At 39.3% G+C, this 17,847-nt stretch overlaps 3 protein-coding genes across 4 annotated transcripts in view; 2 read left to right on the top strand and 1 right to left on the bottom strand.

Annotated features, from left to right (window-relative positions):
• LOC145440387 (prolyl-tRNA synthetase associated domain-containing protein 1-like) overlaps window positions 1-17,847 on the top strand; it is a 193,896-nt gene that overhangs the window by 173,495 nt on the left and 2,554 nt on the right. The gene's annotated exons all lie outside the window — the stretch shown is intronic.
• Window positions 85-3,277, top strand: LOC145440378 (tropomyosin-1-like). The gene is made up of 8 exons (XM_080317976.1): window positions 85-308; window positions 506-631; window positions 699-856; window positions 1,959-2,052; window positions 2,356-2,426; window positions 2,488-2,626; window positions 2,838-2,907; window positions 3,024-3,277. Exons 1-8 carry the CDS (start codon window positions 195-197, stop codon window positions 3,107-3,109), a joined length of 858 nt encoding a protein of 285 aa, XP_080174102.1. The 5' UTR covers window positions 85-194; the 3' UTR covers window positions 3,110-3,277.
• LOC145440363 (uncharacterized) lies at window positions 2,801-17,526 on the bottom strand. 2 transcript variants are annotated; one of them, XM_080317954.1, is made up of 17 exons: window positions 17,236-17,526; window positions 16,386-16,562; window positions 15,529-15,877; window positions 13,425-13,544; window positions 12,637-12,751; window positions 11,109-11,330; window positions 10,220-10,326; window positions 10,066-10,155; window positions 9,845-9,956; window positions 8,749-8,847; window positions 8,171-8,355; window positions 7,031-7,218; window positions 6,715-6,967; window positions 6,513-6,656; window positions 4,423-4,550; window positions 4,209-4,333; window positions 2,801-4,137 (listed from the first exon to the last, which is right to left on the bottom strand). In XM_080317954.1, the coding sequence occupies exons 1-17, from the start codon at window positions 17,421-17,423 to the stop codon at window positions 3,899-3,901; spliced, it is 2,841 nt and encodes a 946-aa protein (XP_080174080.1). In that variant the 5' UTR covers window positions 17,424-17,526; the 3' UTR covers window positions 2,801-3,898. The 2 variants fall into 2 exon arrangements, with proteins under 2 accessions (XP_080174080.1, XP_080174081.1); XM_080317955.1 differs by having other exon boundaries at window positions 11,109-11,327.

The following is a 17,847-nucleotide window of genomic DNA, read 5'->3' as shown; positions in this document are numbered from 1 at the left end:
CAATTACTACGAACGGATTCCAGTTGTTCGCACTTCAGCTGATTAACGATGACACCATATAATATTCTCGAGGTAATATAAATCACCGTCGGAAAGGCCAAGGTTAGTCAGTAGTATACATCAGCTTAAGTTACGTTGAGATCGAATAGACTAAGTATTGTAACTGCTGGATACCTGCTCATCTATTTCTCAAAATGGAGTCTATAAAGCATAAAATGGAGGGACTTATCAAAGAAAAGGACGAGGCTATGGAAAAGGCCCTGAAACAGGAAAACGACAAAAAAGACTTGGAGGATAGAGCGAAGGAAGTGAGAATATCTACTGAAATATGAATAAATCTCACTTAGATGGATAACGATGTAATGTGATATAGAACAGAATTGTGTTTTCTCACCAATCACTCCGAAGTCAATTAGCAAGCGCAAAATTCAGTTCAATGAATCTATTTTAACAGACCTAATTGCATTTGCTGCAATTAGGTGAACTGAATCGAATTGTTTTTCAGCTTGAAGGGGAAATTAACGCCATCACACGCAAAATCACTGGCCTTGAAGACGAGCTCGACAAAGTCATGGAGGAGACCAGAGAGTCCCTCGAGAAAGTTGACACCGCCTCTAAAGTCGCGACCGACGTAAGCCGCAGCTACTATTAATATCTGATAGCGAATGAAACGTCTGTGCTGATCTCGTCGTTTGTAGAGCGAATTGGAAGTAAACGCGCAGACACGTCGAATGCAACTGCTTGAGGAAGAATTGGCGAGAGTTACAGAGCGTTTGAACGAAACTATCAGCAAGTTAGAGGTCGCAGAAAAAGCAGCTGAAGAAAGCGAACGCGGTAGAAAATTATTCGAGAGCAGGTAAGCTGTTATATTGGCGAGCCAAAACGTCACACCATTGTATGACTGGCATAAATATCAGGCTCAAACCATAGCATTTAGGGTGGAGATCAATAAGTTGTATTATTATCGATAAAGTCGATTGAATCAATCAATCTTCAGATTATATTTTCATCTGCCCAACACACACACAATGAACAATCGAGGCACACAAAGCGATATACAAGGCACACAAAGCGATGTAATGCAGGCTGCCGTTTCAGCCAAAACCGCGTTTTCGCATAATGATGCAATAGATAACACCACTTAATTGAAAACTCAGGATACCTCGTGTAATCATCGCGCGCCTCGTGTAATCATCGCGCACCTTTTCCAACTTTATGCGTCGCGATTCGCAGTACTAATCTTAATCTTGCACACGATTAGCATTCTTCCGGATCAGCTAACTTTATGATCTCCGCACTACTAGAGAGAAAACACTGTCCAAAACTTTAGCTGCTAGTTCTAAGCGTTTGTTTGTTTGTTTGTTTTGGGGTCTTCATGGTGTTTGACTGTTTGTCGACTACTATGGTCATTTACACCAGGCCGATATTCTTCTTATTTTCCGTAACTGCCGACTTATAGCACGGCCCACCTCTAGGCTTTTGTAAGACACCGCTGACGCGGATGAGGTGGCGAGGAGGAGCCTAGGTAGGCCTAAACCTCCAACACTTAGGTATCGGAATTCGGAAGTCGAACCCGCACCCATTGGTGCTGCAGCCGCGGAATATACCACTGCGCTATCTCGCCACCACAATTCTAAGCGTTAGATCTCGGTTTGTTTTGTTCAAGAGGATGGCGTGCATTCATCGTTCATGTGAATTCCGATGAACCTTCAACCAATGTAATGTAATATTATCTATGATATAGATATCGATAAAATCTGATACATATAAATCCTCAAGCCAGCTGATGAACATTTTCTCCTGGGCCCCTAATGCTAAACATCACGTGCATTTGCCCTGTCTATTGCGTCGTCCGCCATTTTATTATTACAGTGGTTCTAGCAATTTTAAATAGTCATCGATTGGTAATATTTCACGCAAATGCATTATTACTTATTAGAATCTGGTTTCCTTACCAGATCATTCAAAGACGAGGAGACTCTCGAGCTTCAAGAAATTCAACTTCGCGACGCAAAAGCGATCGCGGAAGATGCCGACAGGAAATTCGAGGAGGTACGAACTAAGCGACTTTTGCTAGTGCTGCGCGAAATGAAGCTTTGCTCCTGCATAATATAGCCCATTATTATTACAGCACTGAGATCACATTGGAATAGCGAGTGTGTTCAATCGATCGAAACTATTCTAAAATGAGTTTTACTCGCGATTTCGGTGAAATCGTGGACACATCGAAAAAATTACTATGACATCACAATTTACCGGTTCCAATTTTTGCAAGGGCGAAGCGAATGAGCAAGGCTTTGCCCACAGTTATTCTGTAACACTGAATTGACGAATCAAAACTCTTTTCGGCAACAGGTCGGTCGAAAGCTGCGTATGGTCGAAAACGACTTGGAACGTGTTACTGACCGGGCGGAAGAGCACGAAACGTAAGCCCATCCTATAACCTTATCGTCCGGATAAGACGATAACGTGAGTTTTTACTTGAAGAAAAGTGCGCAACGCGGATGAGCAGTTGAAGAGTCTGCAGGAGAATCTCAAGAGTATGGAGTCAATTTCCGTGAAAAATTCGGAGCAAGAAGACAAATACGAGGAAGAGATCAGAGTGCTTTCGGAGAAGTTGAAAAACGTAAAGCCTTCCACTATGTACAGTTTACACACTATAGTTTCACGACAATGTATTCAAACAACAGTAATTTTCTGTTACCGCGATCATGCCTTCTTCTGGATATATCACCATTTCCTCCGAGCCGTCTAATCTTTTGAGCCGTTATCACACACGATCCGATAGAGAACAAACAAATTCACATTGGATTTATATGTATAATTCGTTTCATTAGGCCGAAACCAGAGCGGAATTCGCAGAGAGAACGGTGGATAAACTGGAAAAAAACATCGACTACCTTGAAGGTAACATAAGAACACTCCTATACAGACTACAGCTATTAGCAACATCACAATTTTGCACGAAAAACGTCTTTATAATTGTCAGAAACAAATGACTACCAACCAAACTACTATTGCAGAGCAATTATACGCGGAGAAGCTGTCATATAAGTCCATCAGCGAGAAGCTGGATCAAACGCTCACCGACATGGTTTCGCTCCAATGACAACCACAAGAAACGAAGTTGTCCGCGGAAAATTTAAAAACGAACATAGTCTGCGGAGATCTCGAATTATATTATTCAAAATTTGGAGATACACTTGCAAGCGTTTGTGTCCGTGAAGAGTTTAACGCGTTTGCAAGTGTACAAATATAGACGCTTCTATTATTTCTATTCACGAGTACAGTGGTGGTTTGTTGCGCTAAAGGACGCAAATAATTTCACAAATATGAACCTTTTTGACTGCCGGCTTTGAGATAATAAGGCACTTGCGATGATGAAGAAAACCAGGTCAATACTCCAAAATACTGATAAAGGTTGCAACAGAAGAAATAGATAATTATAATCGATTCTACAAGAAATTGTTAAATATCTCGTCACAGGATAGCTCCACTAACGTTGGGTGAAACCAAGTGCCTGTGCTACTCGATGATGGATCGAGTATTTGTGAAATAAGCATAATTGAACCAAGCAGACAAGAGAAAAGCACCCGATGGTTGAATTGTGTGCTTTTTAGTGCAGGAGAATGAAAATCAAAGTCAAAAACTTCGATGTTTGATTAATTTTGAGCCACTTTCGGTCACTGAGAGAATCTACTATTCGACTCAAATTGTTCCAGTCCCTCTTAGCCCGAGAATCTCTTCCTGCTGTGTCGCAAGTTTTTGTTTTTTTTCTAAACGGATAATTTGAAAGAAAAACAAATTGAACAGGGCAACTTTATATCAACTGGGTCTATTCCACCGAACGGAATAAATCAGTGACCAAATCTGGGAAGGCATTCGCATTCTCGTAAGCTCAGTCGGCATTCTTCGCATCGTCAAAATTGTCGCTTATAAACGAGTCTTGCGAATACCGAAAGTCGGGTATTAACTGCGTTACTTTTTTCCTCATATCTTCAATACGCTGTCTGCGTTCCACTTCCGACTTCACCAGCTTCCTGTAGGAGCGCAGCACGTTGAACACTCTCTTCAGTTGTCTCTTTTGGTTGTGTTGATCGGCGCGCGATTCAAGACGCCATTGATTGAGTTTTTCGTCTGAATACGCACCAATGGTATTACTTTAAGTGTCAATTTCCATCGTCCTCGAGTAACTACGAAATTCTCACCTGTCGTGTAATCGACCCAGAGTTTAATGTATTTTTTCGTCAAGATTCGATTTCGGTGTAGCACGGCTTTCTGTTCCGATATTTCCATCATTTCGCCGTACCTCTTCCAACATCTGATACTTCGTCTAACGTGCAAATAGACGATTTAAATAACAGTGCGGTTGTTAGTTAACATGAAGCAATGGGACGAAACAGCATAAATTAAATGGCATACCTGAGTGTTAGAATCTTGCAGAAAGAATCAGCTTTTACGTTTCTTTCATATTTGTTCCTTTGAGTGATGTCCTGCCATTCCAAAAGTGCCTTCCTCAACAGTGTTTCCTGGGCGTGGTATTTGGCTACCTGCGAACGGAGTGATCGTATGATAATAATCTCGAATAGATTGACAAAAAAGTGACGGCCGCCAATCTAATGCCGTGGTTCTCAAAGACTTGTCCCTATCAACTTTCTTGCCGGTCCTTCATATATATCACAATTTTTATCTCAATTGCTAATTGCAAGAAGTTGGACACCTATCCAGTAATTAAAGAAATGAAACATCAAATCGTGTCTTAGTATAGAGTTCATGGTCAAATTTGGACTTAGCGTACAACACAATGCTGCAAGTGTTGTACCAAACTGCCAACAACTCCAGGTATGTGACAGGCAAGAAGACCATTTTAAAGAAAATTCGTTAAATTTCGACAGCACAATTTAGCAACACGTGGCAGTATAATAGAGGCTAGCATACGGCAAAAGTTGAAGTTCTCTTAAAAGAAACCGAACAATCAGATTCAAATTTGTCGTTTTTAACAGGACTTCGCCTTGTAGAAGCTTCAATACAACCAAGTATGACACATGAAATATCTAACAGGTAGATATAAACCTCCAACTAAATGAATTGAAGCTCATTAAGTTGAAGTTCCTAATATTTCCTTTTGAGTTGCATACTCAGCTAAAAAGGTTGAGGAATGCCGAGGAAGAAGATCTTAAAAAGAGGACTGATGAATAAAAGGATGTGAAATGACCAGAGGTGGTCAAAGTAGTCCAGAAAGCTACTCAAGTAGAAGTAGAAGTAGCGACGAAAAAAATCTACTCAAGTACGAGTAGAAGTACTTCTTCCATAAGCAACCTAAAACTACTCGAAGTAGAAGTAGAATTGACTGACTTTAAAAGTACTCAAGTAAGTAAGTAATTGTGAAAACGATCCTATTTCGTTCACATGGATTGTGAAAAGGTGCAAATGGAGCTATGCGAAAGATGACGAGCTCGATTCATATTGATGCATACCAGCAGGTACCCAATTTTCGATGGCATAAGCATTCGTCCACATCATGGGATGAAAATGATAGTATTGATATGGAAATGCGATACTAATCCTCTGTTTTCTCGAACAGCACGTTTTAGAAAATAGCATGGTATGGCGCCATCCACCATATTATAAGGCCAGTAGTTTAGTCGAAGCGCAATACGGAGAAGTTGTATAGGATACGGTGTAAACACTTTGCGCAATTAGTAAACGTTAATAAAAAATATGGTGAACCGTAAAAATACCATATTTTGTAGCTTTATTTCCGGAAATTAAAGGCCTTTGTTATAACCCAAATATATGATACTGGGAATTGAGAGTGAAACATAAATACTAATTCTAAAAGCGGAAAATGTATTTCATGCCTTTAGTCCAGAAAGGTTCAAAGGTGATGCTAAAAGCAAAAACATATCTCTAAAAGTAACAAAAAAGTCAGAGTCCACTTTTCCAGATTAGGACGAGCCATGGACATGCTATAGATTACGATATGGCAAGTAAATACTAGATTGAGAAACATCAGTTTCAAATGTTATGATGAGCCATACATACTGTGATGAATTATTTCATATAGGCGAAGGGCGACAATGTGGTGTGAATGGAACCACGCCAACCCGCTACCTAAATTATATTGATCGATGGTGTCGTGAAATCATACTGGTCACTCCCTACCCACTGCGCACAAAGCGCGACGAACATTCTGCATGGGCTTTACTCACTTTTTATGAAAATTAAATGTTGATAGTCCATGAAAACAACCCCGAAACTCCTCAGGCTATATATCTGATTCGAAGATTGAACTACTTCTACTTGACAAACTGAAAATAGCGAAAAGTAAGTAAGTAGGTCACAAAATATTACGAAGTAGAAGTAGCGAAAATCAGATCTACTTGAGTAAGAAGCAGAAGTAGAGGAAAACTACAAACTACTCGAGTACTTCAAAAAAGTAGAAGTACTTCGTTACTGACCACCTCTGGAAATGACCACAGCGCTATATACATCAAAATGATGTTGCTAACCTCAAGTTTTTCTCGTCGACTATCAACGAGCCTTCGCCACTGCAGGAAGCCGTAAAACTTCATCAAGCTCTTGGCGTGGTGTTGATCTGCCGACAGGCAAAGCTCTTTCAGACGTCGCTGTGCCGCCAGTTTCTCTTCTTCCAACTAATCGAAACGAGACTTGAAGTAATACAATTCGCAAAAATATATAAAGTTACCAAACCTCTAGCTGCTGTCGTTTCGCTTCTCTCCTCTCCCGAATTTCCTTTTTCCTCGCCTCTTCCTCCTCTCTCAACTTTCTCTCCTCTTCCTCCTCCATCTTTCTCCTCTTCTCTTCTTCCCGCTTCCTCTTCAGCTCTGCTATCTCTTTCTTTCTCTCCGCTCTCTCCAGCGCGCGCTTCTCCATTCTTTCGACGATAGGATGTCTTTTCGCTGAAACCGATCTTGCCGAACCTGGATTTTCTCTCGTGCTCAACCTGAGGTGATGTACATACGATGGAAAAAATACATATTGGATATTGTTGTAATATAAATATTACTTTTGATCCGATGAGGTTTCCGAAACCGCTTCTTTTGGAATCGCAGGCATTCTATTAGTTTCCAAAGCCTTTTTCTGCTCTTTCAGTCCGGAGATCTCGTTTTGCAAAGCAGCGAGACGGCGCTGTTCCTGTATGTCTTCGATCATTCGCTTTTGCTCTTGCAAAAGAGCGCGTTGCTGGTCGATAAGCTGGTTGAAAACAAACGAGCAGACACGGTCAAAATAGTCAGCATTGCTACTCAAGTAAAAGTAGCACTATAAATTTCTACTCAATTACAAGTAGGAGTAACGATTTCAAATAAATATCAAAGCTATTTCAAGTAGAAGTGGAAATTGCAGATCTGGAATGTGTTCGAGAAAATAGTTACTTTTGAAATTGGAGGGCTTCGCGACTAACACAAAACGACGAACGACAATAAAAATAGGTGTAATTTTTGAAAATATAGTCCGTCATCCTGTTACTGAAAACGGATTCCAGTAAATAAAACATCAGTACTGATCTCTTGGCTATCAGGAGTAGAGTATTTGAAAGGGTCACCATATTTTGAGATCCGCAAAAAAGAGGACACTTTTCAAAAATTCTGAAAGCTACGGCACCGGAAAAGAAAACTGGTGATTTTGAAGGTGCTGACTAAAAAAGGGTCATCACTTTGCCTCGACTTAAGTTTAACCTGATTTTTTTATGAAAATCTGACGTTCGCTGCGTTGGGGTGAAGTTTTTGATCGCATTTTAATACTTTTTCTGGAAATAGGAAAAATTCCCCCAAAATAGGACAACTAGTCGTCCTACGAGGAGCGAGGACACTTTCAATTTATTGTGATAAGAGGACGAATGTAAAAGAGGTTGTATGGAAACCCTAGTAGTTGATGACTAGAAAATTGACTCCAAAATTTGTCTCCGAGTCAAGTCATTCATGACTTGAGTCGTCCCAACATTGGTGTGAATGGGCCTTAATAGCCCCTACTATTGAGTCAGGATTACAATCCACAATCTCAACTTCAAAAGTCCTGAGCTGGAGTCGCAATTCAGAATGAAAAGAATTGAGTTCTACCACAGTGGGGTCATTTCATGCCGATAACTGAATAGGCTTATATCGAAGTCAGTAAGTTATAATCGGAATCTCGACTATGGCAATGTTACCTCTTTTTGAAATTTATGACGGTTTTCGTACGGATCGTATAACTGCACCGGTCTCATTCGACCTGGTTCAGGGGAATGACGAGGATTATCAGCCACCCGCATCATCTGCTGAGGCGTCAAAGTTTGAACGTCTTTCCTTGTCACTTGCCAAGCTTCTTTGGGCACGCCATGTTTGGTTCTCTTATCTTAAATGGAAAAAAAATTAGGTAGCAATGAAAGATTGTGTTGCAATCATTCGACTGAAGTACAAGTAGGAGATATTAATCGTGTACATAAAATATACTCCAGGCTTGCATTTGACATCATGAATTATGAAATGGGTATAATGGTTCTGCGATTAGAAGCACAGAGGCTGATAAAATTCCGCCGCAAATCTATCCGTAAGTACTTTTCTGTTTCACAGAATTTATAGTGTAGATAACTGTAACGATTGAAAATAGTAATCTAAAAACATGTGAAAGTATTGAACAAGCATATGAAGTACAGAGAACCCACTACAGCCGCGAGTTTAATTAGAAGCAGTGTGTTACATGCCAAATCCGGAAATTAATGTAAGATCATATTAAAGCAATACATACCATGGGAGGCACTTGCAGTTTTGCGTCGTCCCATTGGACCTCGAACAGGAGGGTCAGAGCTAGCGACATTCTTAGTTTCAGAGGCAGATTCCGCATGATCTTAATAATAAGGAAAAGATGAATTCAACTTTCATTTAGCTCATTTCTTTGCGCCTAAATTTAAATGAATATAACAAGCAACTGAGTCCCACAGTGATATATTATTTAATTCAAACTTTTTGATAAGGTAGTTGGCACTGCATCCTTGCAACAAAATCCTTTAGGCTGAATTACAATGATCAAACAACTTACTTCATTTTTCGGACCTAACTCAGTCTCAACAGAATACAACATCATAATAATAAGGAGATCCCAACAAAGCCAGAAGAGTCAACGCGATCTCCCGCTGAGATGTATATTCATTTGTAATGCAAATGTGCATGACATCTGTTGGTTTGTAATTTGTTGTGAGCAAGGCATTGATGACATCACATCTAGCTGTTAATCTGATGTGAAAATTGAATTGCATATTTGTCTCTCTTTGAGTTCTTACATAGGTGTGAAAGTGGAGCTTATACCGGCTTATACACAAACACATAATATGCATAAGTTCATCAAAACGAGGAATCCGATCTGATCCTTGTATTATAGGCCTTTACACATTTACATAACACTAGTAGATGGATGCTACCTTGCAAAATTTTTAAAATTTTGAACCTTCTTTTTTTCTCACCATACACAAGCGACTAGGTAATTGGTGATATTAAATGCTTGCTAGTCAGTCTAACAGTAATTATTTGGCATTTACATTGCCTATTTATTAATTCTGCTATAAGAAGTCACTCTTTTCTAACGTCATCGAACCCGCATACCTACAGGAAACTAGCATACGGCACCAATGATAACAATAGCAGAAGCATGATCTCTGTACACAAAAAACATCCGAACTTCACTATTGTTTTTCAACATGCTACATGCTAAAATACGAATCCCTTGACCCAGAAAGTATAATGTATGGGGGTTACGTAGTCTACATATCCACAGGATCACGCGCCAAGTAAAATCTGCACTTCCTTCCACAAAAGAAGAGGACAATAAAATCTTCAGCTTCCAGTACCTTCCTGGTGGTTACTGGTGGCAACGGCATCTAACAGTGCTTGCATTTTTGCCTTGGTCCGTTGCTGCCGAGTCAAAATTTCTTTGTGTTCCTGCTCGGTTTTCACCCACACCTGAAAAAGCACAAAATGCGACGAGTGTCAAAAGATGTGCGAGCTGCATGTAACACTGGAGAAGTAAGGAGTAAATGTCAAATAGGGGGAAAATTAAGCTCACAATCACCTTCCAAACGAGAAAAGTTTTACGCAACAGCTTGCCTCTCGCCAACTCTGAAGCTCTCTTCTCTTTTATTCTCATATCACGAAGGTTAGCCTTGATAAGAAGAGAATAATTATAATGCATTACAGATCACAAAATCACTTGCACCGGCCAATACCTGATGAGTCACGGTCTCTCTTTCCAACCTGAAATTCATTGCGTACGATTTCCAAGAAACCCACGCCTTCTGCATACACTTCCAATCCGCTAACGCTTTGGCTTTTCCTGGAAAATAAGATTTATATTCACGAGACATGAAGTTGAATGTATAACGGAGTGTTTTGAACTACAGTTTTGGAATCGTAGAATTTACGATCGAGTCAGCAGCAATGAAATATATTTAGTCTAATGGGCGATGGGACAACTAGTGAGATATCGCCTGATGACGTTATATCACTGGCTTCTGAAAGAATGGTCAATCAAAAAGCATTCAAGTAGGGATGATGTGAACCTCCAAAAGGTTCAGGTTCGTGTGAATGCGAACCTTTTTGAAAGGTTCTGTGTGAACGCGAACGTGAACCTCATGACGTCACGTGATGTCTTATTGCTAATTCCAACCCTACATTTCAGTGAAGTCATAGCCTATATTAGTGTACATACACGGTACCTATAGCGACGACACGGGCCACATAATGTCACAATGCTGAAGTAAATATTGACGTATTAAACGTCGCCAAATGTATCAACTGGGGCAACCAAGTGATATAATAATCCCATAGAAGCGACATCTTCCGTCGCTTTGCCAACAATTTCGACGAGGACTTGCAAGGGAATATAAGCTTACGCCTTTACGGTCTAGGCCAGCCCGGACAATGTATTCGACATCTGAGTATTGCGACGTTGATATTGAGCAGAGTGTAAAACTGGTTTCTATACTTGCTACCGATATTACCCAATTAACAAGTTATACAGCAGTAGCCAGAATGCGAACGTGAACCTCGCGTTCACACCATCCCACATTCAAGTCTATATAAGCCTCAAGGAAAAACATGACCTCTGATCTTTACCTGATTTTACTCTTTGCTGAAGTATGAGTTTGCACCAAGTCGAGAAGCAAGATTGCAATAATCTTCTGTTATCTGTGTTTCTTTTATTCATGATTTCGGAAAGTTTTTCCAGCCTTTCCTCTTCTTTAACCTTCTCATCTGACATCATAGTGAAAGGCACGTGACTGCTTACTTCGGGCTTTCCATGATTACAAGAAATCTCTGGACTTTCCTGAGCATCTTCTAGGATAATTGAAACATGTTATGCAAAGCGACGAGGGAATGTAAAACTCTAAGGCATCATAGTTCGCAGCAGGCCTTGACAAAACGTATTTCTGAGAGCATACCTTTTTTTTGCGAAAACTTATGCACATCTTTACGTCAAACTCCGTCACTATCTGAGCTGGCGAGTAACGTCTTGGTTAGTTTCAATGCAACCAATGGGTTGGGTTGTAGTTTGACTTTAGAATACCTCATTAAGTCTACTCATGGACACCCTAGTTGCATTTAGACCAGAGGGCTCAAACTCAAATGTGCTCGTGGGCCAATTCCTAGTTTTTGATGACTACGCGGCCGCAGTATCAATAATAAGAATAAGGGTATTCAATGTATATTTTCAAGTAGACCTTATTTGACGGGACCTTGCAGACTCGCATTCCATAATCATCGTGAAAATGTAATATACTATTTTATTATTCACACTTGGCATGAAAAAAAAAACATTTTCAAATATTTTATTAAAATAAAATTTATGCTGGGAATAATTTTTCAAAATAATGAGTTATAGACACCATGCGAGAGGACAAATGCATCATGGCATCGTGAAAGCTGATGCGTATAATATGGCAGCTAGCGGACATTTGAAATTTAGATACAATATTTTAAAACAATAATTATTGGAACATAATGTGGTGCTTCGTATCGCGAAGGGGTCTATGGAACCCTGGTTCAGGTCCCTTCGAATGGAGATGTCCAATCGCTGAAGAATCTATTGGTGTTACAGCTGTGAAGTGTACCACTACCTTACTCGCCACCGGCGATAATAGCATGAATTAAGAGACCAAAGATCACCCAGGACGTAACTAACTATACATCATGGGAGCAACAGAATGCCAAGGGTTTCCATACTGACCTGATTAGACAGCTATATACGCTACGCAACGCAAGCTACGGCCTTTTGATATAAGACTATTCCCCATGACAGTTTGATCTTCGATCGTTTGTTTCGTCCGTGGTTGTACCAAGTCATGTTTTATAATCATGAACTAGACATGTGACATATTCATAATAGCTGACTTCCACTGCATGGTGGCTTTCGAAAGTGCCGTGATAGTGAAGTTTGATGAGATTTCATCCAAAATTCCGTCGCGAGTCGTACAAAATGCTCACACGAGCCGCGTGTTTGAGACCCCTGATTTAGACAGTATATAAAATTCAATTGAACTGGTGAAGTAGAAAAGTCAATTGTATATGCATAATAAAAAAATCCCTCGTGTGACAATCTGCTTGGGTAGGTAATGACGTAGATTTGTAAGCCTGGTCTACTAACCAATTTCGTGTTGACGCCTTTGTTTTTCCTCTAGTTTTCTCTGTTCGAACATTTCCTTCCTGATCCTTGCCATTTCTGCTTGAATGGCTTCTTCTTCTTGTTTCTTTTTCAACTTCTGATAACATGAAATAAAAACAAAGAGAAACATGATAGAATAATATAATAAAAAAACATAATTTGGTATCATGATTAGGGCAAGTTTTTGCAACTTTTGCAACTTTTTTTTACAGCTTCCGGCAGCTTCCTAAATACTCGTAAGATATGTAGAATACTGTTTTAAGCTGTTAGAAGGAATCTTATAGTGCAACTTTTTGCAACTTTTGTCCATTTTTTTCATGCAACTTTTTGCAACTTTCTCGATTTTTCATGAAAGTATTTTCGATTTTGGTGGAATACACGGCCAAATTCGACTGAAACACCGTAAATCAGCACCGAAGTAATGATTTTACGGGTATTTCGGGAGCTGAGCCGCAAAATTGACCTTTTTTATTTTCAGTCAACCGAGCAAAATGTGGTCAAAATGCAACTTCAGCTAAAATTAAAAAAATAAATGCAACTTTCTCAGGGTTTTAGTGCAACAAAAACTTGCCCTAATCATGATACATTGGCCATTTTGTTTGCATATTATCATAATTTCACTCACAAAAGCCACGGTATAAAAAGCCACTTGACCACTTCTGTTGTTAGAATCATATTTCAAGTTCATTTTAAAAGGATTTTCACAACTTCTACATATTGAGTGAGATATAAAAGGAAATTATACTACTACCACTACTACACGTAATTGCCTTTTGTAGTTCTTCTTCTCGTAAAATCCTTTGCGCGTTGAGTTTTGCTTCCTTTTGTATCATTCTGTCCAATTTCTTTTTTTCTTCCTCTTGCTGCCTCCGCAGTCTGGCTTCTCTCACCTGCAAGACATATCAAATATGAGGCGATTCGATACATGCTAACAATGCCCTCCCTTATAAAACACTCCCGACGGAATTAAGAATATCCTAAGCAACCAGGAAAGGTGCAAATGTTCTCAATTATATCAAATATTAGGAGAGAACGTCTCTTCATCGCTTATACCAATGACAATGACTCGGGATTCAGGGCCAGTACCGCTAAAAATGGTTTCAAATTGAAGAAAAAAAACAGACACGGTGCCTGTCTGCCAGAATTGACCTTGTCCTTAGTCTGATTATTATGCGATTTGTATAGTCAACTACCCAGTGAGAGTTGCAATTGAAATGGGTTATGTATGAAAGAGTGAGTTGTAATTTCACGTCAGGTGTGAAGACGTGTAATATATCGTGTCATTGTCAGCTTGGCTTACATTACTAAAATACAACAATCAGAATCAGTTAGGTAACCGAAATTCGAAAGTTTTTCTCAAAACAATTCATTCTGGGCATGCATATTCATAGGGATGGCGAAGGCTGATTTGATTCCAAGTCATGGATTAAACGTTGAGTCAGGTATTCAAGTAGCACTTCCGGTGACATCAAGTATAGCAAAAAAGACCTAGCAGTTTAAATTTGGAAAATCTTCAGAAAAATTCATGCCAATCGCACTTGAAAATGATATACTTTAGTGTTAGCAACCCATAACTAAGATATAGTGCTTTGCGACAAAGCTGCTGGCTGATCACCACGCCACAGTAATGTCTTTTCCATGAATAATCGTAGGTTTCGCTACTTGTTTAAATGATGTAATAATTGCATTGCGATCTAGGTTTCAGGTGTCGTACTGTGGGACGAAAGTATGTACTCGAAATGATGACACTGGCCAACAAAAAAAATTTTTTTTTTAGTGTCAAAGATATTTTATTGGTTTCTATGTATGTTTGGGCTGCTGAGTCCGAAAATAACAGCCGCTTCTCTGAATCGGCTCTACTTTTTGAGGTATCGATATTTTTTATTTATTTATTAATTATTTATTTTATTTAATCGTCGTAGTAGAATACTTGGAATTGCGCGGATTTAGAATATTCTCGGCGACCTGTGCCTCACTCTCAGGAAGTACCCGACTCAAAGACAAAAACTGCCCCCGAACTGGAGCTTGAAAAACATTTTACCATACAAGAGAGAAAGAATTACTTCCGTATTTTAGCCAACAAGATGAACTTTTTTACTGCAAATACATCGAAGGGCTTTTACTGAAAATGGAGGTATATGATTGATTAGCGTGTTTTGACTGCTTACTAACTGAACTTTGGGCGGTACTGAACGTAGTGTTTGGGCTTTGACGGCACCTGTTATTGATTTACAAAAATATGTTGTTTACCGCTAACATTGCCTAATTTTTACAATTTTTGCTTGATTTTTACATAAAGCAGGACTCGCGTTTAGAAGGCTCTCTGTGTTAACGATTGCCTCTTCAACGATATCGCTTTAGAAATAGAACAATACTGTATGCACACACTTGAAGAGACAGATGTGAACTCATGGAAGTTGTAGTGTATAAAGTGATATTTACCTATGCCAAAATTTGCGTATTTTCAGCACTTTTCCGAACACAAATGTGGAATATCTCGAAGAAAAGGGGATGTTCGGAAAAACTAATGTCATTTTCGGATTCAGCGACACAAGAATGCCCTAAAACCGCAGTATATAAAGAGCATTGTACCTATGTCACAATTTGCGTAATATTAGCAGTTTTCGAACCAAAAATAGGGAATATTTAAAAAAATCGAGCCAATTCAGAAAAACTAATGTCATTTTTGGATTCATCGACCTAAAAATACCCTAAATCCGTTGAAACTTTCTTGGCACCAAAATGTGTGTTGACCAGCGTAAATCTTGTTGATAAAATATGTCTTACGCCCCAAATATTTGTGCCCAGCTATGTCAAAAAAGCAAAAGTAAGAATGCAAATAGGCTACTTGTATCGTAAAATTGATGAAAGTACCTCCTTATGGCGCATGTCCATTGTTGTTATTGGATTCCTAGGTCTTATTTTAGGCTTGGCCGGACTTCCGCATCCTGTAGTCTTCTTCAGCGCTTTCACATCTTTAGAGTCAATGACTGGCTTCCCCATCATTCTCTTCATCAACAAGTTTACGACGGCGCCTTCGTCATCATCGTAGACGTTGACTTGTCCCAAAACGTCGTTCCCACTATGCTCAGACTTGCCACACTGATCTTTTCGATGTTGGTTTTGGTCTGGATTCAGGTACCGCTGAAGAAACACTTCGCTGTCTTCATACCATTTTTCATGAGTCGCCGTTTCGATCCCAGCGGAAAGTTTGCCTGTCTCACTGCAAATGAAGTTGGGCTGAGTTGCTCGCAAGTAACGGCTACTAAGCGCCTTACAAGTTTGCTTGCAAAATTTTATTAAATTTTATTGATTCGAGACTTTCACTCATAGAAATGCAGAGAGTTTAGTCACAACCCAATTGATTAAATATAAAAAAAGCAGTGTAATAATTCAGTAAGTACAGACAAATTACTGGTGAGGAGGGACGCAATACACAGACAAAACCCGTTGAGCATGCAAGCAATTCGGCAACCGATCGGATTAGGATGTAAAAGTACTATTTCCAAGATATGTACTGATCATATCTGATACATGCATAGTGTGATTTAATGTTGTGAGCATCATGGGATATGGAGCAATCAACTTTTCAACATCGCATGAAAGCAAAGATATCATTTACGAGGAAACTCTATGGGATGAGACTAAATAGACAGATGAATTAAGGAGCCGATTCTGCGCTCATGATTCATGATCATTACTGATGTTTATCAATTCCAAACAAAACGTACTCATAAGCATTTTCGTCTTCTCCATAATATGTATCTTTCTTATCATCGAGGAAATCATAACGGATTTTGTCACTGATCCAATCCGTCACAATTTCTTTTGCTTCGACATGTGCAGCCTCATTGTCATGAATATCTCCGACAAGTTGCAAGATATCATCATCCGTGACTTTATCAGACCTGAAAACACAGTGAACGGTGTATATGAATTTGGGTTTTGTACAACAGTTTGGGAATTGTATCAATAATTTTCAGAGGATTCCCTAATATCCCCTACCCCAACCCTAATATCCCTCCCCCCCGACCCTAATCCCAATGCGATAAAAACAACAATATATTGAGACGTTCAGAAATTTCGACGTGGTCATGAGAAACATTTAATGGTGATCCTGGTGAACATTGTTCGATGTCTACCTACTATCGAAGAAGTGCCGAAAATCCTACCAATGAAAGCCCACCTTGATAGTAATGTAAATTCAAAAACCAGGCCACAGCACATTGGAAATCAAAATATATGCATGGTGAAGGAAAATACAGAAATATCTGGGCAATTGGGCAGGCAATGAAAATGAAGGACAAGGGGCATGCTTTTTCAGTACGAGGCACAGCTGAACTGTCATAATTTCACTCGCAAATATCCAGATGGTGTAATTGGAATGAAACAACAGAACAAATCAGCTGACTGTTTGTAGCGGAGATAGTGAAAATACAACGTCTAGGTCTGCATAAGGACTTATGTGTTTTTATGCCTATGTGATATTATGAGGGGAATAACATACAGTATATTCGTTTTGGAAGCAGTAGAAGAGTGCAATACAACAGTACGCCCAGTGATATATATGAAGACAACTACCTCGTTCGCATATAGTTATTGTTCCTTGTCGAGTCCTTTCTGTCAAATGCTGTTCGCATAGCAGAATCAGTGGCAGCTTCGACTTTTTCCAACCAATTTTGAATGTCATCTTTCTTTTTGCGCCGAGAATGGCTCTCTTTAGGTGGTTGAAATCGTTTCCACCTGTACAAGTTAGCACTATGCGACATTTTAAAATTCTGCAAGACAATAAATGAACAATTACATGGCTGGAACTTGAACTAAAGACGATACATATAGCTCAAAATTGACCGTGCCATACCACTCGTATCGTTGCGCCGCATTCGAAATCGTTGTTTACATGTTGCTGTGAACAGTGTGATGCGCTCCAGTAACTTGTCCATTGACATATTCCACTGATCTCCAGCAAATCAATATTTTGATGTCGATGAACTTGAAACATAGATTTGGAATTTTTATCGTATATATTGCATTACCATATTATTTGTGATCTATTATATGTATGACAAGGCATGACTTAGATATGATGACAAATGAATTTAGGATTTCCATTAAAAATAATTTTGGAAATACGCTCATTTCTGGTCAGCGCAGTCATTTCTAACACACAGTAATACAGTAATCCATAGATAC

This window comes from Botryllus schlosseri, chromosome 6, assembly GCF_051294905.1.
Source record: "Botryllus schlosseri isolate E-star chromosome 6, Bs_hap1, whole genome shotgun sequence".
Classification (NCBI taxonomy): Eukaryota; Metazoa; Chordata; class Ascidiacea; order Stolidobranchia; family Styelidae; genus Botryllus; species Botryllus schlosseri.
Note: the sequence above shows the minus strand (reverse complement) of the source record. Positions and strands in the feature narration are given on the sequence as shown.